Genomic DNA, 25,924 nt, shown 5'->3' with positions numbered 1-25,924 from the left:
TTTTCTAAAAATGTAAATACTATTGTCCTCCTGAGTTCTTCTGTTTTTGTTTGTTTTTGTTTTTGTCCATGATCACTGGAAACAAATTTTGTGTTTCTTCTGGCATAGAATCAAAGAAAGTGGGCAATGATTGGGTTTGTTGAGTCTTGCAAGCTACCCTTCTTCCCAAAAGAGAAGTCCAACTCCCGATCATTCATGTCAGACCAATATTGCCACATCCATTTCCCATGGGTGGAAGTCACCAGTGACTGACCGTTGCTTTTTCTTCTTCTTCCTGGAGTTAGGTGAAGGATGTCTTGGACCAGTCAGTATCTTTTCCCTGGAGCCTGGGATGCTTCGACCTCTTTACTAGGGCTCTACAGGAAGAAAGACCCTCATGTCTCATTTTATGGCTCTTTTCTTTTCTGACCCATGTTTCCAACTCTTTTTTTTTTTTTTTCTTTAAGGGAAAAAAATAAAAACATTCTCTCTTTGAAGGGTAAGGAGAAATTTTGTGAAACTTGAAAACCTGGTAAGTGTTTTGCCTTTTACTTTATTATTTAGTAACTATATGCTAAGGATCATCCCAACTGAGGGGAAAATAGGAGCAGGGGTCAAACTTGTTTTATAGTAGGATGTACAGGATTTAAGCCAGGAGACCAAGAGACTCAGTTTAATATTTTTTTCCAAACAGAAACACTATACCCAAATTCTGTAAAATAGACACAAATATGTAAGATTAATTTTAAGAAGGTGCATGTTTTATTTTTTCTTTTCTATTTTTTTTTTATTTATTTTAAATAGAGACAGGGTCTCGATATGTTGCCCAGGTTGGTCTAGAACTGGGCTCAAGCCATCCTCCTGCCTTGGCCTCCCAATGTGCTGAGATTACAAGCATAAGCCAACACACCTGGCCCACATTCTGTTTTCTATAGAAATGACATAAATAATTTCTCAGATTGTAGCAATGCTTCTATTTACAGAGGACATTGATAATCAACTTTTTCAAAACTGCAAACATACAGAAAGATTAATTTAGGACATCAAATAAACTAAGGTTTAATTATGAAAAAAGATCGTAAAAGGCAAATCAAAGCAACATCAGATGTGACCAAAAACGTATACCAGATCACTTGCCGGGACTCTTGGGGAAGGGCTTGGGTGAAGATTTGGGATGCAGGGGTCTCATCTGCTCATTTGATGAACCAGGATTCGAATCACAGGTTCAGTGAGTTGCCTCTGATAACCAGTGGTTTGTGGCAGAGCCGGAGCTTGAGCTTAGGATTCTTGACTCCTACTGATTTTTTTTTTCTATGATACATACTAAAGGATTGGCCATTAGATTCTTCTGTGTTTTGTTTTGTCTGGGGAAGAGGTAAGATAAGTAGTCCCCTGGGTGTCTGCAGTGGGAATAAGTTACCATTGTGAGGGGTAAAAAGAGGCAGAAAGAGGACCTTTTGTGTTTGTGTATTGAGATTTTCTTTTCCTTAAATTTCCTTTAGGGTCTGATATAGTGATTTAGGGTGGGGTTGACCCAGAATGGTTTTTGCCCTAGTTACGAGGATTGTGGACGTTCTGTTACCTGTTTGGTCGTGCCCAACAAACATGTTGTTGAGCAGCCTTGGCACTCTGCCTTAGAACACAGCAGTTGGTGGATAAGTGTGGGTGAGTTGAAGTGATAGTGGACAGAAGCGTAAATAAATTTAATGCAGTCTTGATAATTGAATGTAGTCTCCACCCTGAAATCTGAATGGATGCTGTGTATAAAATATCTGCTTTGAAATGTAAGGAAGAGTTTGATTTCAGTTAATTTGTTAGGAATGTCTATGCTGAGACTTTTTTTTTTTTCTATTTTTTCCCCATTGGGAGTCAATTAAGAGAGAGGATTCAGAACAGAAGCTTGCTGTACTTCTGACAGTTTGTGTGGCCCAACTCTATGCTATGGGATTGTCATTACCCCTGTTACACCTAAGAGCTCCTCTTGGCAGTTGTCCTCTACTTTCTTTACAAAATAAACTCAAAAAACCAGGTTCCCTGCTTTCCTATCTCTAGTTTATCTGCATCCAGGACTATCTTTACCTTCTTCTCTTCCATCTCTCCTACCTACCTTCTGTTTAAGGCCAGTTCCTCTGCAGCCTCTTTTAAATCAATCTCTCCTTTTCCTCTTACCAAAGAATCACCTTTTTTTTTTTTTTTTTTTGAGTAAGGGTCTTGCTCCATTGCCCAGGCTGGAGTGCAGTGATGCGATCTCAGCTCACTGCAATCTCCACCTCCCAAGTTCAAGCAACTCTCCTGCCTCAGTCGCCTAAGTAGTTGGGATTACAGGCGCCCACCACCATGCCTGGCTAACTTCTGTATTTTTAGTAGAGATGGGGTTTCACCATGTTGATGAGGCTGATGTTGAACTCCTGACCTCAGGTCATCCACCCACCTCAGCCTCCCAAAGTGCTGGGATTACAGGTTTGAGCCACTGTACCCAGCCTGAAGAATCATCTTTATTCAGATATCTCCTTTCTGTTAGCTCCTTCCCTTAGCCTGTGGGTCCCTCTGCTCCTGAAGGTCCCCTCCAGATGGTCACAGCATCTTTCCTCCATCCTTTTATAACTGAGCTCCTTGGTGATGAAGAATGATCTCTGGCAGCCATTCAAACCCTTGCTTTGTTTCTTTTAACCCTCTCTGATAAATATTCTGCTTCACTGAGATTACATGAGCAAGCAACCTCTTAATTTGCTATTCTAGAGGATCTGCCTCAGAGCCTGCCTGACTTGCCTTTTCTGCGGTAGTTTTCATTGTTCCTTCTGCCTCCGTGGAGGTTTGTCTGTCCTCACTTGTATGATGCCACTCTCTCTCTCCTGGCTGCCACCTCTTTGCTTCTTCACGGGCAGCTTTTCTGTGACCTTTTCCAGTGTTCAAGATTCTGTCCTGGCTGCTTCCTCTTCTTACCAGATGTTCCCTGGGTTCTGTCTCATGTGATAGGCGTGTGCTGCTCTGATTCAAATTTCCAGCTCAAATCTGTTTCCTGAGCACCAGATTTAACCTCACTTGGGATCATGTTGATACCTCAAACGCAGCTTGTTCAAAACTGTGGTCCCCTAATCTCTTCCTCTGTTCCTCTTTCATTACCTACTTAAGTCAGAAATGGGAGACCTTGGTGTCATCTGCTTTCCTCTTTCGATCCGTCAGTATAGTGACACCTACATGTTTGTCTTACATCCCGAGTCAACCAAGGTTTCATTAGTGCTAATGATGTTTTTTATCAATTCTTTTTTTTGGGGGGACGGAGTTTCACTCTTGTTGCCCAGGCTGGAGTGCAATGGCGTGATCTCGGCTCACCGCAACCTCCGCCTCCCGGATTCAAGCAATTCTCCTGCCTCAGCCTCTCGAGTAACTGGGACTACAGCCATGCACCACCACGCCCGGCTAATTTTGTATTTTTAGTAGAGACGGGATTTCTCCATGTTGGTCAGGCTGGTCTTCAACTCCCGACCTCAGGTGATCTGCCCACCTCAGCCTCCCAAAGTGCTGGGATTACAGGTGTGAGCCATCGCACCCGGCTATTCATTTTTTTAAAATTAGGAAATCTTCTCTTCTGTAGCTCACATTCTTCCATTATACATACTAATGCCTTTGGTTTTGATTCTTCTAAATGAGGGGAACATAAGGCCATAAGCCAAACCATTTCAAGATGGAATAAGATTTTTTTAAAAAATTATTTTTCTTTTTATTGAGATGGAGTTTCACTCTTCTCTCCTAAGCTGGAGTGCAATGGTGCATTCTCAGCTCACTGCAACCTCTGCCTCCCGGGTTCAAGCATTTCTCCTGCCTCAGCCTCCCAAGTAGCTGGGATTACAGGCATGTGCCACCACGCCCGACTAATTTTGTGTTAGTAGAGACGGAGTTTCACCATGTTGGTCAGGCTGATTTTGAACTCTTGACCTGAGGTGATCCACCTGTCTCAGCCTCTCAAAGTGCTGGGATTACAGGCGTGAGCCACTATGCCTGGGCCGTTTACATATATATAATGCTAAAGGGAGATAGACATGAAGACTGAGGAAAAAGCACTTGGATTTGGTGATTTAGTGGGGAGGTTTTGTACCGTGGTGAAGACTTCCCATCACGCCTGTTCCTCCTTGTGTACCTGTTTCTGAGATGGCATCCAGTGGTCCCTTCCAGGTATTTGAAACTTTGTTGCTATCAGGATCCTTCTCCCTTGCTCCTTTTATTCAGTAAGTTGTGTCAGTGACACCTCCATATTCTCTGTGATATCCCTTTGTTTTTTTCCTCCCGAATCTGAATCTCAAGATCTATAAATGAATATTTTCTTGTTGATTCACATCAAACTGATCATCAGATTGTGATGCAAATCGCAAATCTGTTCCTTCTTTTCACCTCTGTAATCGTTGTCTTAATTGGAATATAGTAGACAGTTTTTCGTTCTCTGGCCTCCTTTATCATTCTTCAACATTTCACACTGTTGATCACCCTTTTCTTCTTGAAGCTCTCTTCATTTGACTCTTAGACACCATTCTCCTGATTTTCTCACTACATCTTTGATGGTGTTTTTCTTGGGCTTCTTTGAGCCCCCCACCTAAATATAGGTTACCTCTGCATTCTGGCCTCTGGCTCGATCTCTTATAGATGATGTCTGGGCACTCTCAGCCTTAGTTGAGGTTTCTACCACCACCTATCTGTTGAATTCCAAATCTTTGTCCTTAGCACAAGACTCCTCCAGTGAGCCCACAGATCTGTATTTTTCAGTTGTTTACCAGGTAACTTCCATTCAGAGCTTCCATAGAACTTTAGCTACAATGGATTCGAAAGGGGGGACTCATTCTGGGAACTCTTTCCTGGACTTCCTCCTTTTTTATTTTCTATCTTGATACAGGGTACTACCAGTTGCTCATCATCTAGGTAAGACACCTGAGTGACATTAATGCCTCCTTCCTCCCTCTCCACATTCATTAGGTCACAAATCCTATTGATTCTACCACTCAAATTCCTAAATCTCTCCCAAATCTGCCTTCCCATTCTGTCCTCACTGCTTTAGCTTAGACTGTCATTATTTCTTGCCTCTTTAGTTTGTTTCCTAACTACTCTCCCATTGTGCAGTTGCCTCTCCTGCTTTCTCTCTTTTTAATTTTTATTTATTTATTTATTTTTTTGAGATAGAGTCTCGCTCTGTCATCCAGGCTGGAGGGCAGTGGCATGATCTTGGCTCACTGCAAGCTCTGCCTCCCAGGTTCACGCCATTCTCCTGCCTCAGCCTCCCAAGTCACTAGGACTACAGGCGCCCACTACCACGCCCGGCTAATTTTTTCTATTTTTAATAGAGACGGGGTTTCACCATGTTAACTAGGATGGTCTCGATCTCCTGACCTCGTGATCCACCCTCCTTGGCCTCCCAAAGTGCTGGGATTACAGGTGTGAGCCACTGCGCCCGGCCCCCTGATTTGTCTTTACTCCCATATATAATATGGCTAAAATTTGAGTGCTGGTTTTATCTCATTTACAAGTGAAATGTTTGGCATGCATTCTCAAAATCTATTCATCACACTGAGTCATTATTATCCATTTTACTTTGGAGGAGAGTAGTACCAGGCCTCACAAATAGGAAGTGGGGCAACAGAGATCTGAACTCAGGCTGTATGCTCCAGAGCCCATGATCTTAATTTACCATTTCATTTATGGCTCCCTGTGCCATGTTTGAGTGGCCTTTAAAATCTTTCCTGAGCTGGCATCTGACTTTACTGTTTCATACCCTCCTACTCTGCCTAATCTGTTTACTGTTTGATCTCCTCCCATTCTGTCTAATAGATCTGGAATTTCAGGCCTATTTCTACCTTGTTGGTCTTCCTTGAAGGTGTCATATTGTACCTTTGTGTGTTTGTGCATGTTGCTTCCTCAGCCTTGAATCCCTGCCTCTTTATCTTCAAGGCCCAGCTCAAATGACATCTCCTGGAAGGGTTTCTTGTCTATTAGTTAACACCACCATCCTTTTACTTCTTAATTAGCCTCTCTTCTTTTCCCATGATACGCATATACACAACTGCCATATTTGTATTTATAGAAAGTTTGTAAATATATATATTCGTATTTAAATAAACTTTTAGGATAGTTTTAGATTTCCAGAAAAGTGGCAAAGGTAGCATAGAGTTCCCATGAAGCCCATACTCAGTTTCCCTTTTGTTAATATCCTGTGTCACTGTAGTGCATTTGTTATAAGTAAGAAGCTAACACTGGTACATTACTGTTGATTAAATTTGATACTTTATTCAGGTTTCCCCAGTTATTCTCTTGTGCCTTTTTTCTGTTCCAGGCTCCCATGGGATAACACATTACATTTAGTCGTCACATCATCTTAGTCTCTTCTGGTCTGTGATTGTTTCTCAGACTTTCCTTATCCTTGAAGACCTTGATAGTTTTGAGAAGCACCAGTCACTTTTTTTTTTTTTTTTTTTTTTTTGCAGAATGTCCCTCAGTTTGGGTTTTGTCTGATGTTTTCCTTATGATTAGACTGAGGCCATGGGTTTTTGGGAGGAAGACCAGAGGTAAAATGTTCTTTTCATCACATATCAAGTGCACATGCTAGCAACGTGACTTACCACTGATGATGTCAACCTTGCCCAGCTCTCTGAAGCAGTGTTAGTTACTGTGTTAGTAACTATAAGTTACTTTCTACTCCTCTTTCCATTCTCCTTTCTTTGGAAGTAAGTCACTATCCCAAACCGCACTCAAGGTGTAGGGGTGGTAAGCTTTACCTCCTGGAGGGGGGATTATTGATATAAATTATTTGGAATTCCTCTGTAAGGAAGATTTGTCTCTTCTCCCTATTTATTCATTCAGTCATTTAATTATATCAATTAATACTTTTTTATATTTTGGGTTATAACCCAATATTGTTTATTCTGTTGATCAGATTGTTCCAGCTTTGGCTGTTGGGAGTTCTTTTAGATTGGTTCCTGTGTCCCTTTGACATGTCCCCTGTCCCAATGTCCTTGAATCGGCCATTTCTCCAAGGAGCCCTAGTTTTATATTGGAAAATGGTATTAGAAACCAAGATATGGGCACTGGATGTGTACATTGTTACTGGGGTGTCACTACTTCTTCGCCTTTCAGTGTACAGATATATGGATGTGAACCCAAGTTTATATAAATATCTGTAATTATTTATCTGTTCATCTCTATGTTAAGCTAAATAGGAGTTTATACTAACTTCAGCTGATTCATTGCCTTCCCTCCTTGCTTATCTGTAACTTCCCTCTCTGACTATGAGAAACTTGGCATCCATCACCACCATCCCAGTAACTACACTGTAAGCGTGGACTTTCTCCCTGTCCCCGTCACTAGGCTGTTAGTATCTTAGACACTTATTAAATCTTTGTTGATGAGTGATGAATCTTGAAGCTGTTATGTATCTTACCTAATAAAAGTTTAGCATTTTAGCAAAAGCAATGTAAATCAATCTTGTAAAGTTTGAAACAAAACTTTTAACTGCTTTGTTATGTAACATGTATTCATTGTAGAAAATATGAAAAGTGAGAAGGAAAAAAAGCACCTGTTATTCTATCACCCAGAGATAATACTTAATATGTAGGTATGTGTTATTTTAGAACTTTTTCTTTGTATGTATATGTCTATACCCCCCTAAACAATTTTTACAGGAATACATTCACATTTCACACTACTTATTTATAACCTTTTTTCCCTTAATATAGTATTTCTTAAGGATGTCATGTAGTTGTATCATAATTTAACTGTCTTTACTGTTTCAGCTCCTCCTACTCTTAACCAATTCTCTTTTTTAAGATGTCCAAGTTATTACCAATTATTTGCTTTTATAAACCCTGATTAATATTTTCTTAGAAGTCTTGGCAGGCTGTTCTGATGATTTCTTTAGTTACACTCCTAAAAGTAGAATTGCTGGAGTAAGTGCATTTTAAGGGTTCTGGTACATGTTTCTAGGGGTGAGGTTTTTACACTGGCATCTGTTTTTACTTTTCACTCCTTCTGGGAAGTACTCTCTAACACCCTTGAGATCTTGCATCCCTTTTGGGATTATGAATAAATAGTTTTTCTTTAAAGCCAGGAACTCACAGCTGTTCATGCTGATTTATTTACCTGCATAGACTATTGTGTCAAAGAATGCACTGCAGTACCAGGGAAATTCCCAGCATGATGCCCAGGAGTTTCTGCTGTGGCTTTTGGACCGAGTTCATGAAGACCTCAACCATTCAGTGAAGCAGAGTGGCCAGCCTCCTCTGAAGGTAAGGACGCATGCTGCCCTAGGGCAGTCAGCTAGCCATGAGAGTGTGTAGATTTTTCTACTGAGGACTTGTTGCATTGCGTTAATACAATGAAATTGACTAAGCTCTGGGTGAGTATAAGATTCAATGGCTACTTAAAGGACATTTCATTTTGTTTACTACTGTGCTGGCAGTGTAAGATACAAGAGCTGTTGTCCCCAAGGAATTTATAGTCTGATGAGAGGGGAAACATTTGCATGTATGATGAGCTTCAGATTAAAAAAAGTGATTCCATTTCACTAAACTGTTCTTAAAGCAGAATATGTTTGCTTTCTATTCTAGTAAGACACATACTCTGTAGTTCACTGGAATGAATACACAATCATAAAGGAAACGTATGGATTTTCTCTGCTGTTGGGATTGGATTTGACCATAGGAGCCCCAGAATGTTCTTATTGAGAAACATAGCAATTAATTCTTAATTTTATACATGTGGTCTTACAAATATGGATAAAATGACTTATATAATGGAAAAAATTTAGACTAAAGAGTTGCTTCCCTTGGGCAGCTTTTAAAGTTTTTGATAATTCTGCTCTGTACTTCAAATTTTAAATTTCTAAGTTTGGTAAGTTGTTAAATTATTCTGATTCAAGGTCCTTTTGTGCCTGAACACTCTATTCTGTCATATGACTATATGCGTGTGGCTGACTCTCCCACCAAATTGAGACATCCTCAAGGTCAGGCACTGGGTCTTATTATCTTTGTATCCTAATGTTCTGTACAGTGCTCTCTGCATGTGGTAGCAGGTGCTCAGTAACTAATTGTTAGGCGGAGGGACATGAAAAGTTAAATACAACATGAAGTAGAGTGTGATTAGGCACCAACATACACAGCACAACTAATAGGTACTAGGGAATTTAGGCATGGGAAGCATTAGTACTTTTTTTTTTTGAGACGGACTTTTGCTCTTGTTGCCCAGGCTGGAGTGCAATGGCGCAATCTCGGCTCACCACAACCTCTGCTTCCTGGGTTCAAGTGATTCTCCTACCTCAGCCTCCTGAGTAGCTGGGATTACAGACATGTGCCACCACAGCCGGCTAATTTTGTATTTTTAGTGGAGATGGGGTTTCTCCATGTTGGTCAGGCTGGTCTCGAACTCCCGACCTCAAGTGATCCACCCACCCCGGCCTCTCAAAGTGTTGGGATTACAGGCATGAGCCACTGTGCCCGGCCAGGATTAGTACTTTTAAAGTGGTTGGGGATTACTTCTTAGAGGAGATTGGGATGGGGGCTTTGAGAATTGGAGGGAAACTGGAGCATCCTGGGGAAGGGGAGCTGCCCGGCTGAGTGCTGTGCAGAGACGATCGCTGGCAGAGTCTGTGTGAGGGGATGAGTCCACGCGACCTACATCCTACCTGCTGTGTTCTGGCTCCTTTAGCAGGTGCCCGTCACTGAAGTATCTGCACTTGATGCATAGCTTGTAAAGGAAGTCAAGGTCATTTGTGATTCTCTAGCTTCATCTTCAACCAAGAATTGGTCTTTCTAGTCTGTGAAATTGTACTTTCTTTTTTTTTAGCCACCGTCAGAGACTGATATGATGCCTGAGGGACCATCTTTTCCTGTCTGTAGCACTTTTGTACAAGAACTCTTTCAAGCCCAATATAGGTATGAGAAAATCAGATGTTTCCACTTATTTTGTTTACCTGACATCGTTCTGGGTGATTTTAATATCAAGCATCTTACCTTTTTGTTTTGAAGATCTTCTTTGACGTGTCCTCATTGTCAGAAACAGAGCAACACTTTTGATCCTTTCCTTTGCCAATTCCTCTACCCCACACAAGGTAAGAATGGATTTAGTAAAATGAAGACTGTATTTTCTTATGGTATCCCTTTTCCTCTGTAGGCTCCTATTAGGTCTTTTTACTTATTTAGACAGGTAATGGGATTAATAATGGGATTGAATACAGTCATTGCTACAACCTTACAAGAATAAATGCCCTCCTGAGTTTGCAGGATGAGCAGGCACATGAGGCAAGCAGGGGCTGTGTAGTCTGGCCCGGTTTGTCATCCACACATAGTATCGGGGGATGGGCAGGGCTGCTGAGTGACTTCAGGATTCTCTAGAGACCTTACTTTGCATTTCTTCTTTCTTAGTTGCTTTATTTTGAACAATTTCTCAACATTTCCAGGAGTTATGCTGTTCTAAAGAAAATACAAAGCACAGAATCAAGTGTAGATATATTTTTGTTTGCTTCATAGAATGTTCATTTTATGAAGATTGCCTTTTCCAAAGATCTCGATGATTGATAGTTCTGCTTAGAGCCAAGTGAAATTTTTCCATTTGGGCTTCCGAGTAACAGTGTGGGTTAGCTTTAGTTTTTTGTTGATTTCATCTCAGGTTTATTTTGCATCTTCTATATTTTAGTTGAAATAAGTGACTAATGAGAAGATCTGACTTTGATCTGTACAGGCCTCTCTATGTCACTGTAGTGTATCAAGGCAAATGTTCTCACTGCATGAGGATTGGTGTGGCCGTACCTCTGTCTGGGACTGTTGCCAGACTTCGGGAAGCAGTGTCTATGGAAACAAAGGTCCCCACTGATCAGGTAATAAGTCTGCTAAGACCAGTTACACATGAGCCACAAAAGTATTGCTTTCTGTTCTCTTAGAATTTTTTATAGTTCTTTGCCAAGTATGGTTGGATAGAGATTTAAAACCAGTTGCATTTAGAGTTGAGGGAAAAAAATCAAGACCCCAAAGACTAAAATGTATAGAGAAACTTTTCATGTTTCATTTAATTGTGTATGTAATTTTAAAAGAAGCTGTGACTTTACACCAAGACCTTCTTGTAGCTTTGTTCATAAGGTATAATTACTTAACCCTTCTTAAATCATTCCTGTGGATGTGTATGTGGGCACTGGAGCGTCCTCACAGTGTTTGATACTCAAAGAGGCTTTGAAAACTTAAGGAGTGACACTAGAAAACCCCTTCCCATTGTGGTGATAAGAGTGGATATCTTGCTAGTACAGTGTTCTGTATGTAATAGATGCTCAATACGTTTTGTTTTCTCATTACGTCTGGACCAGAGTCTCTTACCTTGTTTAGAGAAGAGAAAGGGAAGTTGTGCCCATGCCGCATCCCTTTTGGGGTAAATGTTTGATAAGCAGTTATGTTGAAATTTACCAAAAATACTTTTGACCTGTTTGGACTTGACATGTTTTTGCAGATAGCTTTTACTCAATTTACTATTATTATTTTATTTGGAAAAACATTCCTTATTTAAGATTTATTAAGGAAAGATGACTCAGTAGCTAAATTGCTTTCCCTAGATAGTAGCTTCTGGAAGCTACTGTGTAATCCCTGGACTAATAAAGGTGTTTTGTACTTCGGCCTCATGTGGCGTCATTTGGGAAGTTACCACAGTAAAACAAACACAGCCAGCAGTGTTGCCCTAATATGGCAAATATCTCATATTTTTGCAGGCCAAGTACTGGCATGTTGATAAAATGTTCATATTCTTTCCTACTCTGAAAAGCCCGTTGGCTCTTTCTTCCCTTCAGGATGAGGGAAAGGCAGAAAGGGAGGGAGCAAGGCTTCGGTGGTGTCCAGGGCAAATCTGGTTGCATCTTTAGAGCTTCCAGCACTGTCTGGCTCCTTTTGCATGTGGTTTAAATTGGTGAAATAATTACAAGTTTGCTGTTGACCTCAGTTTGCTGAAGAGAGTGAATTTTACTTGCATGTTCACCGGCAGAAGAACAACATGGTCATTAAATTCATTAGAAGGAAAATGTGCCAGGAACATTTTTGCTGGACTATTTGTAGAATATACCACCAGCCCCTTTTACCTGGTAGATTCGCAGAATGTTAGTGCTGGTAGAGGGGACCTCAGGGGTCCGGTCCAACTCCCTTATTTGAAAGAGGCTCAGAAAAGCCGTGGGACTTGTTCAGGTTTGCAGGGCTGGTTGGTGACAGGCCGAACTGGAACCTGCATGCCCAATCCAGTGCTTTTTCACTAGACAGCACGGCTGAGCATATAATGAAGTCTTTAAATGTCTCCCGTGTTCTCCTCTCCATCTTTTGTTTTTCTGTTTTGTTTGTTTGTTTGTATGTATGTATGGATGGATTATTTGAGACAGGGTCTCACTCTGTTGCCCAGGCTGGAGTGCATTGGTGCAATCATGGCTCACTGCAGCCTCAACCTTGTGGGCTCAAGCAGTCCTCCCACCTCAGCTTCCCAAGTAGTGGGGACTGTAGGCACATGCCACCACACCCAGCTGATTTTTGTATTTTTCATAGAGACAAGGTTTTGGCATGTTGCCCAGGCTGGTCTTGAACTCCTGGCCTCAGCAGTCCTTCTGTCTTGGCCTCCCAAAGTGCTGGGATTACAGGCTTGAGCCGCCATGCCTGTCCTGTTTTTCTGTTTTATTGTAAAATAACCATTTCTTGAAATATAACAGAAAGAGGAAGTATCTCATACTAGGTATCTTAATGCTAAGGGTTACTAACTTTAATACTATGTTATATAGTATTCATTTAGATTTTTTCCGTGCATATATACATTATTTTATATAAGTAGAATCATTTACACATATTATTTTTACCTTGCTTTGTATTTACTTAGATTTTTGCATGTTAGTGCAAATATATATAGTTTATTCTTTTTAGTAGCTTTATAATTCCAGTAAGGCTATACTACGTTTAATTAGTTAGTATTTTTGGACATTTGAGTTGATTTTTTTTTTCAATACAAATATCCATGGTTTAGCCTTGAAAAATAGAAAATTAAATGATATGGGAGAAAGCCTCAGAGTCAGATGTGGACTCTGTCCTCGACATGAGGCTGAATCGTTGTAGAACTTCAGGCAAGTCTCTTGGCATCTCTTCTTTCAGTGAAATGGAGGTTAGACATTATGATCTCCTGGTTCTCTTCTACACTAAAACTTAGAGAAACTCTGGAATTAGAGTCATGGAGTTCTGCATCAGAGTACAGGTTTCCCTCCGTGTCCATGGGATTGGTTGTAGGAACCCTTGCACTAGGATACCGAAATCCACAGTGCTTTAATCCCTTTTATAACATGGCACAGTATTTGCATAGAACCTGAGCATATCATCCTGTGTACTTTATTTATTTTTACTTTTTATTTTATAGATACATAATAGTTGTACCTCCAATATACTTTAAATCATCTCCAGATAACTTACAATACTTAATACAGTGTAAATGTTATGTAAATAGTTGTTATGCTATATTGTTTAGGGAATAATGACAGGAAAAAAAGACTGTTCAGTATACATTCAATCATCCTTTTTTTTTCTTCTGAATATTTTTGATCTGCAGTTGGTTGAATCCACAGGTGTAGCACCCACAGATATGGAGGGGTGACTGTATATTGTTATATAATTACAGAGGATACTGTGCTTCCAGGATTCTCTCATTAAAGGCAAATAAAGTGGGCTCTGTGAGATGTTTCAGAGCTCTCTCAGACCACTGCCAGTCCTGATGGTCTGGAGAAGTTCATAGAATTGGGAGATCAATTAGTATCGAATTTCCAGTTACCCAACTGTTTACATTTTTCCTATTTTTAGATTGTGTTAACAGAAATGTACTATGATGGGTTCCATCGTTCATTTTATGATACAGATGACCTGGAAACAGTCCATGAAAGCGACTGCATTTTTGCCTTTGAGACTCCCGAAATATTTAGGCCTGAAGGAATTCTCAGTCAAAGAGGTAAATGAGCTCCTGTTTCCATAATGCCACCTGGGTTTGCAGGTTTAACTATAGTCTACCCTTTTAGTTGTCTATTATATAATGATATACATTTTTTTAATTGTGGTAAAATACACATAATTTTTTTATGATGGTATAATGGTAAAAATCTTACAGTAATATTTTCCTAGAAGAAGGCAGCTCTTACTGTTTTAGGCAAAGATATATCCATAGTTTAGTTGGGAAAACCTCTTATTGAGATTCAGGACTGACTGTGACCTCCTTTAAGTAGCCTTTTTGGCATCTTATCATGACATTCAGGAGGATATACTATGCCATAGGTTTTTTTTTTTTTTTTCTTTTTAATTTTGCTATCACCTCTTAAGATTCTAACATTTTTGCTATGGAATGTTTTCTTGGTACCTGCTTTTAAGAAATTTGCATGTAACTCTTCATCGATAGGCAGCAAAATGAAGTAAAGCCCTGGACAGTATTGTTCCTCTTACTGTGGTTTGGGCTGTGATTTGGAACTTAGCTTGTCTCCTCACTGTGCCTGGAGTTATGGGGTTATTCTGATTTTAAGAGTTACCAAGCAACTCAGACTTTGCTCCTGGCCACAGCATTCTTCAGGGTTCCTCCTAGGGCTCCTCTTCTTTTGCTCTACCCTAGTGGTTGTTAATGCATCAGTATTACCTGGGAACTGGTTAGAAATGCAAATTCTTGGTCCCTACTCCACACCTAGTAAAGGAGAAACTCTGGTAAAGAAGCCCTTTAGGTAGGTGATCATGATGCAAGCTAAAGTGAGAACTGCCGCTCTTATCAGGATTTTCCACGCCTTGATTTTTTGAACTGAATTCCCCCCCTAGCCTCAACTTTTCTTTTGATTCCAGTTCCATTCCTTGACTTCCGCCTCCCTACTGGAATTTCTACTTAGAAATCCTACAGGTGTCTTACCCTTAGCATTTCTTTCTTAGATTGGTTGCTCCTGCATTTTTTCTAGAAATAATGGCACTACTATCCTCCTCTTCACTCAAACTGGATCCAAGCTTGATAACTTCTCCTTCAAAATTCTCATAGAGCTGTTGACACACACTGCATTTTTCACCTTTATTCTACTGCCACTGACGTAGTTCAGGCCAGTCCCAACTGAGCTTTTCCAGTAAGTTTTTATCTTTACCACTGAGCTTTCTCCTTTCTAGTTATTTCTCCACAGACTTACTCTAATATACAGTTCTAATCATGTTACATGCTATTGATTTACCAGTGATTCCCCTTTTCTAAGATCAAATCTAAACACCTTGGAAGGAGCATAACGCCCTCCTCCCCTGCCATGATTTGGTCCTTGCCTTTCTTTCCAGTCTGTCTACTCCCATTTCCTCTCCTTCCTCAGGTCTTCTCTTTCAGGTTACTCTGTTTCTCAGACATGCCATGTGCTTTTCCATGTTCCCTACCATTTGCTGTGCTGAGGATTCACTTCTCCAGCTTCTATTCTTTTTAGCTCCTGCTTTGTCTCCCCAAGGTACCTTCCAGTCTCCCCATCCTGCCAAGCTCTAAGCAGTCACTATTCTACTTTCTCTCTCTTTCTCTTTTTCTTTTTGAGACAGAGTCTTGCTCTGTCGCTCAGGCTGGAGTGCAGTGCATGATCTTGGCTCACTGCAGCCTTAGCCTCCCGAGTAGCTGGGATCACAGGCACATGCCACCACACCTGGCTAATTTTTATATTTTTAGTAGAGATGGGGTTTCACCATGTTGGCCAGGCTGGTCTCGAACTCCTGACCTCAAGTGATCCACCTGCCTCGGCCTCCCAAAGTGCTGGTAATCTTACAGGCATGAGCCACCACACCCGGCCCACTATTCTACTTTCTGTTTCTACAGATTTCCCTAGTCTAGACTTCCATATAAATGGAATCATAAAATACGTGGTATTTTGTGACTGGCTTTACTTAGTGTGATGTTTTCAAGATTCATTCATGTTGTAGCATATATCATACTTAATTCCTTTTTGTGGCCAAATAATATTTTATTGTTTGAATAGATCACATTTTGTTTATTCATTGTTAATGAACATTTGGGTTGTTTCCACCTTCTGGCTAATATGAATAATGCTCCTGTGAACATTCCACACAAGTTTTTGTGTGGACTTATGTTTTCGTTTCTCTTCATACCTGGGAATAGAACTGCTGGGTTGCGTGGTAACTCTATGTTTAATCATTTGGGGGAACTTACAGACTGTTTTCCAAAGTGGCCGCACCACGTTACATTTTTATCAGCAGTGTTTGAGGGTTCCAGTTTCTCTACGTCCTTGCCGACACTTGATTATTATCTGACTCTTTAATTTTAGCCATTGTAGTGGGTATGAAGTGGTATCTCATTATGGTTTTGATTTGTGTTTGTGACTGACATCATGTTGAGCATCTTGTCTTGTGCTTGTTGGCCATTTGTATATCATATTTGGAAAAATGTCTGTTCAAATATTTTACCCATCTTAAAATTGCATTGTTTGCTTTTTGTTGTTGAGTTTTAGGAATTTTCACATATGCTGAATACTAGACCCTTATCAGATATATGATTTGCAAATATTTTCTCCCATTCTGTGGGTGGTCTTTTAACTACCTGATAATGTCCTTTGAAACATAAAAGTTCTTAGTTTTGTTGAAGTCCAGTTTATCTATTTTTTTTTTTTTTGCTTGTGCTTTTGTTGTCATATCTGACACTTTATCAAATCCAAAGTCATAAAGATTTACCCCATAATTTCTTTTAAGAGTTTTATAGTTTTAGCTCTTATATTATAGTTTTTTGAACCATTTTGAGTTAATTTTTTATGTGCATGTGCATGTGTCTTTTTAGTAGCATGATATATAATCCTTTGGGTATATACCCAGTAATGGGATTGCTGGGTCAAAGGGTAATTCTAATTCTAGATCCTTGAGGAATTGTGACACTGTCTTCCACAATGGTTGAACTAATTTACACTCCCACCAACAGTGTAAAAGCATTCTTATTTCTCCACATCCTCTCCAGCATCTGTTGTTTCCTGACTTTTTAATGATTGCCATTCTAATTGGCGTGCGATGGTATCTCATTGTGGTTTTGATTTGCATTTCTCTGATGACCAGTGATGATGAGCACTTTTTCCTGTGTCTGTTGGATGCATAAATGTCTTCTTTTGAGAAGTGTCTGTTCATATCCTTTGCCCACTTTTTGATGGGGTTGTTTTTTTCTTGTAAATTTGTTTGAGTTCTTTGTAGATTCTGGATATTAGCCCTTTGTCAGATGGGTAGATTGCAAAAATTTTCTCCCATTCTGTAGGTTGCCTGTTCACTCTGATGGTAGTTTCTTTTGCCGTGCAGAAGCTCTTTAGTTTAATTAGATCCCATTTATCAATTTTGGCTTTTGTTGCCTTTGCTTTTGGTGTTTTAATCATGAAGTCCTTGCTCATGCCTATGTCCCTAAAGATATTGCCTAGGTTTTCTTCTAGAGTTTTTATGGTTCTAGGTCTAAGATTTAAGTCTTTAATCCACCTTGGATTAATTTTTGTATAAGGTGTAAGGAAGAGATCCAGTTTCAGCTTTCTACATATGGCTAGCCAGTTTTCCCAGCACCATTTATTAAATAGGGAATCCTTTCCCCATTGCTTGTTTTTGTCAGATTTGTCAAAGATCAGATGGTTGTAGATGTGTGGTTACTTCTGAGGCCTCTGTTCTGTTCCGTTGGTCTGTATCTCTGTGTTGGTACCAGTACCATGCTGTTTTGGTTACTGTAGCCTTGTAGTATAGTTTGAAGTTAGGTAGTGTGATGCCTCCAGCTTTGTTCTTTTTGCTTAGGATTGTCTTGGCAATGCAGGCTCTTTTTTGGTTCCATATGAACTTTAAAGTGGTTTTTTCCAATTCTGTGAAGAAAGTCATTGGTAGTTTGATGGGGATGGCATTGAATCTGTAAATTACCCTGGGCAGTATGGCCATTTTCACGATATTGATTCTTCCTATCCATGAGCATGGAATGTTCTTCCATTTGTTTGTGTTCTCTTTTATTTCATTGAGCAGTGGTTTGTAGTTCTCCTTGAAGAGGTCCTTCGCATCTCTTGTAAGTTGGATTCCTAGGTATTTTATTCTCTTTGAAGCAATTGTGAATGGGAGTTCACTCATGATTTGGCTCTCTGTTTGTCTGTTATTGGTGTATAGGAATGCCTGTTTGTCTGTTATTGGTGTATAGGAATGCTTGTGATTTTTGCATATTGATTTTGTATCCTGAGACTTTGCTGAAGTTGCTTATCAGTTTAAGGAGATTTTGGGCTGAGACGATGGGGTTTTCTAGATATACAATCATGTCATCTGCAAACAGGGACAATTTGACTTGCTCTTTTCCTAATTGAATACCCTTTATTTCTTTCTCTTGCCTGATTGCCCTGGCCAGAACTTCCAACACTATATTTAATAGGAGTGGTGAGAGAGGGCATCCTTGTCTTGTGCCAGTTTTCAAAGGGAATGCTTCCAGTTTTTGCCCATTCAGTATGATATTGGCTGTGGGTTTGTCATAAATAGCTCTTATTATTTTGATATACATTCCATCAATACCTAGTTTATTGAGAGTTGTTAGCATGAAGGGCTGTTGAATTTTGTTGAAGGCCTTTTCTGCATTTATTGAGATAATCGTATGGTTTTTGTCATTGGTTCTGTTTATGTGATGGATTACGTTTATTGACTTGCATATGTTGAACCAGCCTTGCATCCCAGGGATGAAGCCAACTTGATCATAGTGGATAAGCTTTTTGATGTGCTGCTGGATTAGGTTTGCCAGTATTTTATTGAGGATTTTTGCATCGATGTTCATCAGAGATATTGGTCTAAAATTCTTTTATTTGTTGTGTCTCTGCCAGGCTTTGGTATCAGGATGATGCTGACCTCATAAAATGAGTTAGGGAGGATTCCCTCTTTTTCTCTTGATTGGAATAGTTTCAGAAGGAATGGTACCAGCTCCTAGAATTTGGCTGTGAATCTGTCTGGTCCTGGACTCTTTTTGGTTGGTAGGCTATTAATTATTGCCTCAATTTCAGAGCCTGTTATTGGTCTATTCAGAGATTCAACTTCTGCCTGGTTTAGTCTTGGGAGGGTGTATGTGTCCAGGAATTTATCCATTTCTTCTAGATTTTCTAGTTTATTTGTGTAGAGGTATTTATAGTATTCTCTGGTGGTAGTTTGTATTTCTGTGGGATCAGTGGTGATATCCCCTTTATCATATTTATTGCATCTATTTGATTCTTCTCTCTTTTTTTCTTTATTAGTCTTGCTAGCGGTCTATCAATTTTGTTGCTCTTTTCAAAAAACCAGCTTCTAGATTCATTTATTTTTTTGGAAGGTTTTTTGTGTCTCTGTCTCTTTCAGTTCTGCTCTGATCTTAGTTATTTCTTGCCTTCTGCTAGCTTTTGAATGTGTTTGCTCTTGCTTCTCTAGTTCTTTTAATTGTGATGTTAGGGTGTTGATTTTAAATCTTTCCTGCTTTCTCTTGTGGGCATTTAGTGCTATAAATTTCCCTCTACACACTGCTTTAAATGTGTCCCAGAGATTCTGGTACGTTGTCTTTGTTCTCATTGGTTTCAAAGAACATCTTTATTTCTGCCTTCATTTTGTTATTTACCCAGTAGTCATTCAGGAGCAGGTTCTTCAGTTTCCATGTAGTTGTACAGTTTTGAGTGAGTTTCTTAATCCGGAGTTCTAATTTGGTTGCACTGTGGTCTGAGAGACAGTTTGTTGTGGTTTCTGTTCTTTTACATTTGCTGAGGAGAGCTTTACTTCCATTTATGTGGTCAATTTTAGAATAAGTGCGATGTGGTGCTAAGAAGAATGTATATTCTGTTGATTTGGGGTGGAGAGTTCTGTAGATGTCTATTAGGTCTGCTTGGTGCAGAGCTGAGTTCAAGTCCTGGATATCCTTGTTAACCTTCTGTCTTGTCGATCTGTCTAATATTGACAGTGGGATGTTAAAGTCTCCCATTATTGTGTGGGAGTCTAAGTCTCTTTGTAGGTCTCTAAGGACTTGGTTTATGAATCTGGGTGCTCCTGTATTGGTTGCATGTATATTTAGGATAGTTAGCTCTTCTTGTTGAATTGATCCCTGTACCATTATGTAATGGCCTTCTTTTTCTCTTTTGATCTTTGTTGGTTTAAAGTCTGTTTTATGAGAGACTAGGATTGCAACCCCTGCTTTTTTTTGCTTTTCATTTGCTTGGTCGATCTTCCTCCATCCTTTATTTTGAGCCTACGTGTGCCTCTGCACATGAGATGGGTCTCCTGAATACCGCACACTGATGGGTCTTGACTCTATCCAGTTTGCCAGTCTGTCTTTTAATTGGGGCATTTAGCCCATTTACATTTAAGGTTAATATTGTTATGTGTGAATTTGATCCTGTTATTACGATGTTAGTTGGTTATACTGCCCGTTAATTGATGCAGTTTCTTCCTAGCATTGATGGTCTTTACAATTTGGCATGTTTTTGCAGTGGCTGGTACCGGTTGTTCCTTTCCATGTTTAGTGCTTCCTTCAGGAGCTCTTGTAAGGCAGGCCTGGTGGTGACAAAATCTCTCAACATTTGCTTGTCTGTAAAGGATTTTATTTCTCCTTCACTTATGAAGCTTAGTTTGGCTGGATATAAATTTTGGGTTGAAAATTCTTTCCTTTAAGAATGTTGAATATTGGCCCCACTCTCTTCTGGCTTGTGGGGTTTCTGCCGAGACATCTGCTGTTAGTCTGATGGGCTTCCCTTTGTGGGTAACCTGACCTTTCACTCTGGCTGCCCTTAACATTTTTTCCTTCATTTCAGCCTTGGTGAATCTGACAGTTATGTGCCTTGGGGTTGTTCTTCTCGAGGAGTATCTTTGTGGTGTTCTCTATATTTCCTGAATTTGAATGTTGGCCTGCCTTGCTAGGTTGGGGAAGTTCTCCTGGATAATGTCCTGAAGAGTGTTTTCCAGCTTGGTTCCATTCTTCCCATCACTTTCAGGTACAGCAATCAAACATAGATTTGGTCTTTTCATGTAGCCCCATATTTCTTGGAAGCTTTGTTCATTTCTTTTTACTCTTTTTCTCTAACCTTGTGTTCTCACTTTATTTCATTAATTTGATCTTCAGTCACTGATACCCTTTCTTTCACTTGATCGAATTGGCTATTGAAGCTTGTGCATGCATCACAAAGTTCTCATGCCATGGTTTTCAGCTCCATCAGGTCATTTAAGCTCTTCTCTTCATTGTTTATTCTAGTTAGCCATTCATCTAACCTTTTTTTCAAGTTTTTAGCTTCCTTGTGTTGGGTTTGAACATGCTCCTTTAGCTCAGAGAACCAACCTTCTGAAGCCTACTTCTGTCAACTCATCAAAGTCGTTCTCCATCCAGCTTTGTTCCATTGCTGGCGAGGAGCTGCGATCCTTTGGAGGAGAAGAGGAGTTCTGGTTTTTAGAATTTTCAGCCTTGCTGCTCTGGTTTCTCCCCATCTTTGTGGTTTTATCTACCTTTGATCTTTGATGTTGGTGACCTACAGATGGGGTTTTGGTGTAGATGTCCTTTTTGTTGATGTTGGTGCTATTCCTTTCTGTTTGTTAGTTTTCCTTCTACTGATCAGGTCCCTCAAGTGCAGGTCTGTTGGAGTTTGCTGGAGGTCCACTCCAGACCATGTTTGCCTGGGTATCACCAGTGGAGGCTGCAGAACAGCAAATATTGCTGCCTGATCCTTCCTCTGGAAGCTTCATCCCAGACGGGCACCCGCCTGTGTGAGGTGTCTGTTGGTTCCTACTGGGAGGTGTCTCCCAGTTAGGCTACATGGGAGTCAGGGACCCACTTGAGGAGGCAGTCTGTCCATTCTCAGAGCTCAAATGCCATGCTGGGAGAACCACTGCTCTCTTCAGAGCTGTCAGACAAGGACCCTTAAGTCTGCAGAAGCTGTCTGCTGCCTTTTATTCAGCTATGCCCTGCCCACAGAGGAGGAGTCTATAGAGGCAGCAGGCCTTGCTGAGCTGCGGGGGGCTCTGCCCAGTTCGAGCTTCCTGGCCGCTCTGTTTACCTACTCAAGCCTCAGCAATGGTGGATGCCCCTCCCCCAGCCAGGCTGCCGCCTCACAGTTTGTTCTCAGACTGCTGCGCTAGCAGTGAGCAAGGCTCCGTGGGCGTGGGACCCACCGAGCCAGGCACAGGAGAGAATCTCCTTGTCTGCTGGTTGCTGAGACCTTGGGAAAAGCGCAGAAGTGTCTTTTGGGCAGAAGTGTCCTGTTTTTCCAGGTACAGTCTGTCACAGCTTCCCTTGGCTAGGAAAGGTAAATCCCCCGACCCCTTGAGCTTCCCAGGTGAGGTGACGCCCCACTCTGCTTCAGCTCACCCTCCGTGGGTGGCACCCACTGTCCAACCGTCCCAATGAGATGAACCAGGTATCTCGGTTGGAAATGCAGAAATCACCCGTCTTCTGCGTCGATCATGCTGGGAGCTGCAGACCAGAGCTGTTCCTGTTCGGCCATCTTTGAACGGATCCACTTCATTCCTTTTTAATGGCTGAACATTATTCCATACATACATATGCATGTACCACATTTTGTTCATTAATCTATTGATGGGCATTTGTTTTTTTCCTACCTTTTGTCTATTGTGAATAGTCCTACTATGAGCATTTGTGTACTAGTATTTGTTTGAATACCTGTTTTCAGTTCTTTTGGGTATATACCTAGGAATGGAATTGATGGATCATATCATAATTCTATGGTTGTCTTCTTGAGGAATTGCCAGATTGTTTTCCACAGGAGCTGGATCATTTTACGTTTCCACCAGCAATAGATGAGAGTTCTAATTTCTCCACATCTTTGCCAACATTGATTTTTCATCTTTTTGATTTTAGCCATCCTGGTGAATGTGAAGTGTTACTTCATTGAGGTTTTGACTTGCATTTCTCTAATAGTAAGTGATGATGAACATCTTGTCATGTGCTTGTTTGGCCATTTACATATTCTCTTTGGAGAAATGTCTATTCAAGTCTTTTTCCCATTTTAAATTGCATTATCTTTTTGTTGAGTTGTAAGAATTCTTTGTAAGGATGTATAATACTAGACCGTTACGGGATATATGACTTGCAAGTATTTTATTCCATTCTCTGGGTTTTTTCTCTTTCTTGATAGTGTTCTTTGATGTACAAAAGTTCTTCATTATGATGAAGTCTGTTTTTTCTTTTGTTGCTGATAATTTTGTTGTCATATCTAAGAATCCGTCACCACATCCAAGGTCATAAAGATTTACTCTTGTGTTTTCTTCTGAGTTTTGTAGTTTTAGCTCTTACATTTAGGTTGTTGATACATTTTAAGTTAATTTTTATAAATTGTATGAGGTAGGGACCAAACTCCATTCTGGGACAAGTAAATATTTACTTGTCCCAGCACCATTTGATGAAGAGATTGTACTGTCCTCATTGAATGGTCTTGGTGCTCTTGTTGAAAGTCCTTATTTTAATTCCTCTTTTACTTCACCCTCTACTTCCAGAGGCCTCTGGCGCCTCCAGTTTCTGATTCTTTTGGTGATCCTGTATATTGGGTTGGCCAGCTTTCTCCAATGCCAGCTTACAATTCAGTTTTCTCTGGTCTACTCATATTTACAATATTTTCTAGATAGTCTATTATTTCACTTCTTCTTCTTTGACCCAGGTGCTTGTTTGTCTTTCTTTTCCAGTTGTTACATTTCCCCGTATGTGTTTTTGTTTGGATTGTTTCTAATTTTATTGCATTACAGTAAAAAATACCTAAATTATCTTGTCCAGAGAGCCTTTCCTCACTCCCTTTACCTGCAGGCTGGCTGGTGAACTCCTGCTCTTCTGTTAATCTCTCACACCAGTGTGTTATGTGGAAATGATTTGTTTTCTTCTCTGTCCTTCCCACCACACTGTGAAGTCCTCTGGAGCTGGGGCCACATTTTGCTTTATCTTGCTATACCCAGCAGTGCAGTATAGTTCTTAATATGCAGCAAGAGCCCAGGTAATGTTTGTTCAACTGAAAGTTTCTCAAAATCCTGTTCCCACCCCAGTTGCTTAGGGTTAACACTAAGCTTCTATTTATAAGTGAATTTGGTGAATCCAAAGGTTATTGTATTCTAGCCAGAGACTGCCTTATTGAGTGTGCGTTAGCCTCTATCCTAAGGCCTTAACAGATGTGTTGTTCAATACATAATGAGGCTACTGCTTTCCCCACATTACCAGTGAGGAAGCTGAGACTTGGAGATGAAGTAACCACTCCCAGCTCACACAGCTGGCAGTAAATGTGTCCACAGTTTGAACACAGAGCTTGATTTCTGTGCAGTTGACAATGTGGCATCCCCTCATCTCATCAGGAGTCCACATCAATTCTAGGAGAACAGATCTTCCCACCCTTACCTCTGCCAAGAACCTGGGAAACGAGTTTATTGTCTCAACTTCAGATATCTATTATTTTTATTTTCTCATACCAGAGTTTAAAATGGTTAGGAAGTAAGATCTACTCCTGTTCCTTTTGTGATTTCTTTATGGTGTTTAAGCTTAAAAAGTTTTCTTCCCTCTAGTGGCTTGACAAAGATTCAGCTTTTTTCTTATTTCTAGTTTGTATGTGTTGTTCTTTTAAACTCCATCTGGACTTTATATTGGCATTAACTATGTACTTGTCATTTTAAATTGTTATAATGTTGAGGTATCTTAACAGGTTCAGTGAGTCTTAGATTGCTGAGTATTGAGGTTATAGCCAGCATTCTGCTATAAATACTTTTGTGTAAGCCATTTGTATTTTATTCTCTTTCTGGTGGTGTTATTATTTATGGTGGTGGTAGGAGGGGTTTCTTCTATTTTCCAGCTGGGGTGTCATTTCCCTAGGCTGTACTTCCAAAGGATTAAAGGAATGAACAGGTAGTCAGGCATTTATTGGGGTTGTGCTGGGTGCTGAGTTGCTGGGTACTTTGATTGACAGGGAGCTCTGCTTTGGAGCATTTGGGAGGATCAGTACTATGCCTGTCAAATATATATTTTTGTTAACTTTAATGTGGATTGATCCAGTCTAGTAGACTGTATTCCAAGTTGGAAGATTCTCCTGATGGCTCTGAGTCTAGTAGGTGTAGTGTGTAATTTACCTTTTATTTCTTATAAGTCTGGCTCTTTAATCAGGGAGAAGAAACTGCTATTTAATATTGAAGAACATTCCACATATTCTCATCTTTATTTTTTTAAAATTTGTTTGATTACTGGTTGCATGACCTCACTAAATTTTCTTGGTGAATCATCTTAGCACACATGCCCTTCTAAAACTGTATCTAACATTCACTGAAGTGCAGTTTTAATTTTCAGTTTTTAAGATAGGTAAGGCTAGTTTAAAGGAAATAATAATGGATGCTAAAGAAATTCTCTAACGGCTAGATGAGTAATCTAAGTAGAATGTTTCTTTTTTTGATTGCAGTTTAATTTACATAATGACATTTTTTTAAAAAATTTTCTCTGTTGGGTAAATTTCTTCATAATGAGTGAATAAAAATAATTTTGAAGAGATAAAATGAGTTGTTTTTATTCTATTTCAGGAATTCATTTAAACAACAACCTAAACCACTTGAAATTTGGCTTGGATTATCATAGACTGTCTTCTCCTACACAAACTGCAGCAAATCAAGGGAAAATAGATTCGCCCACCTCAAGAGCAGGCAGCGACAAGATTGTCCTGTTGGTGTGTAACCGAGCCTGCACTGGGCAACAAGGGAAAAGGTGAGAACCAGATTATTTTCCAGTAAGTACCTAGACTGTAAAAGTTCAGTATTTTCAAACATTTTAAAAAGCATGGGCAAAAAGTTTTTACTTTTAGTAGTTAATTTTTGATTCTGATATTTAGAAAGAATACATGTACAAGTTGACCTGATTTGGGGGGTTGGTCGGGGGAGAGTAAAATTAGGAATCTGGGTTTTTGTTGTTGTTGTTGTTGTTTGTTTGTTTGTTTTTTGATATGGAGTCTCGCTCTGTTGCCCAG

General features: G+C 40.0%; 1 protein-coding gene across 1 annotated transcript in view; it reads left to right on the top strand.

Annotated features, from left to right (window-relative positions):
* Nucleotides 1–25,576, top strand: part of LOC129050879 (ubiquitin carboxyl-terminal hydrolase 31-like) — a 52,095-nt gene extending 26,519 nt beyond the window's left edge. The window contains exons 3-7 of the mRNA XM_063717319.1: nt 8,106–8,243; nt 9,799–9,887; nt 9,981–10,063; nt 10,713–10,828; nt 25,485–25,576. Of these exons, the coding sequence (XP_063573389.1) occupies nt 8,106–8,243; nt 9,799–9,887; nt 9,981–10,063; nt 10,713–10,828; nt 25,485–25,496 (438 nt within the window). The 3' untranslated portion in view covers nt 25,497–25,576. The remainder of the gene's footprint in view (nt 1–8,105; nt 8,244–9,798; nt 9,888–9,980; nt 10,064–10,712; nt 10,829–25,484) is intronic.
* Nucleotides 25,577–25,924: the final 348 nt, after the last annotated feature.

The sequence above is a fragment of the Pongo abelii genome, chromosome 18 (genome assembly GCF_028885655.2).
Source record: "Pongo abelii isolate AG06213 chromosome 18, NHGRI_mPonAbe1-v2.0_pri, whole genome shotgun sequence".
Classification (NCBI taxonomy): domain Eukaryota; kingdom Metazoa; phylum Chordata; class Mammalia; order Primates; family Hominidae; genus Pongo; species Pongo abelii.
This window is presented reverse-complemented; position numbering and strand designations above follow the sequence as displayed.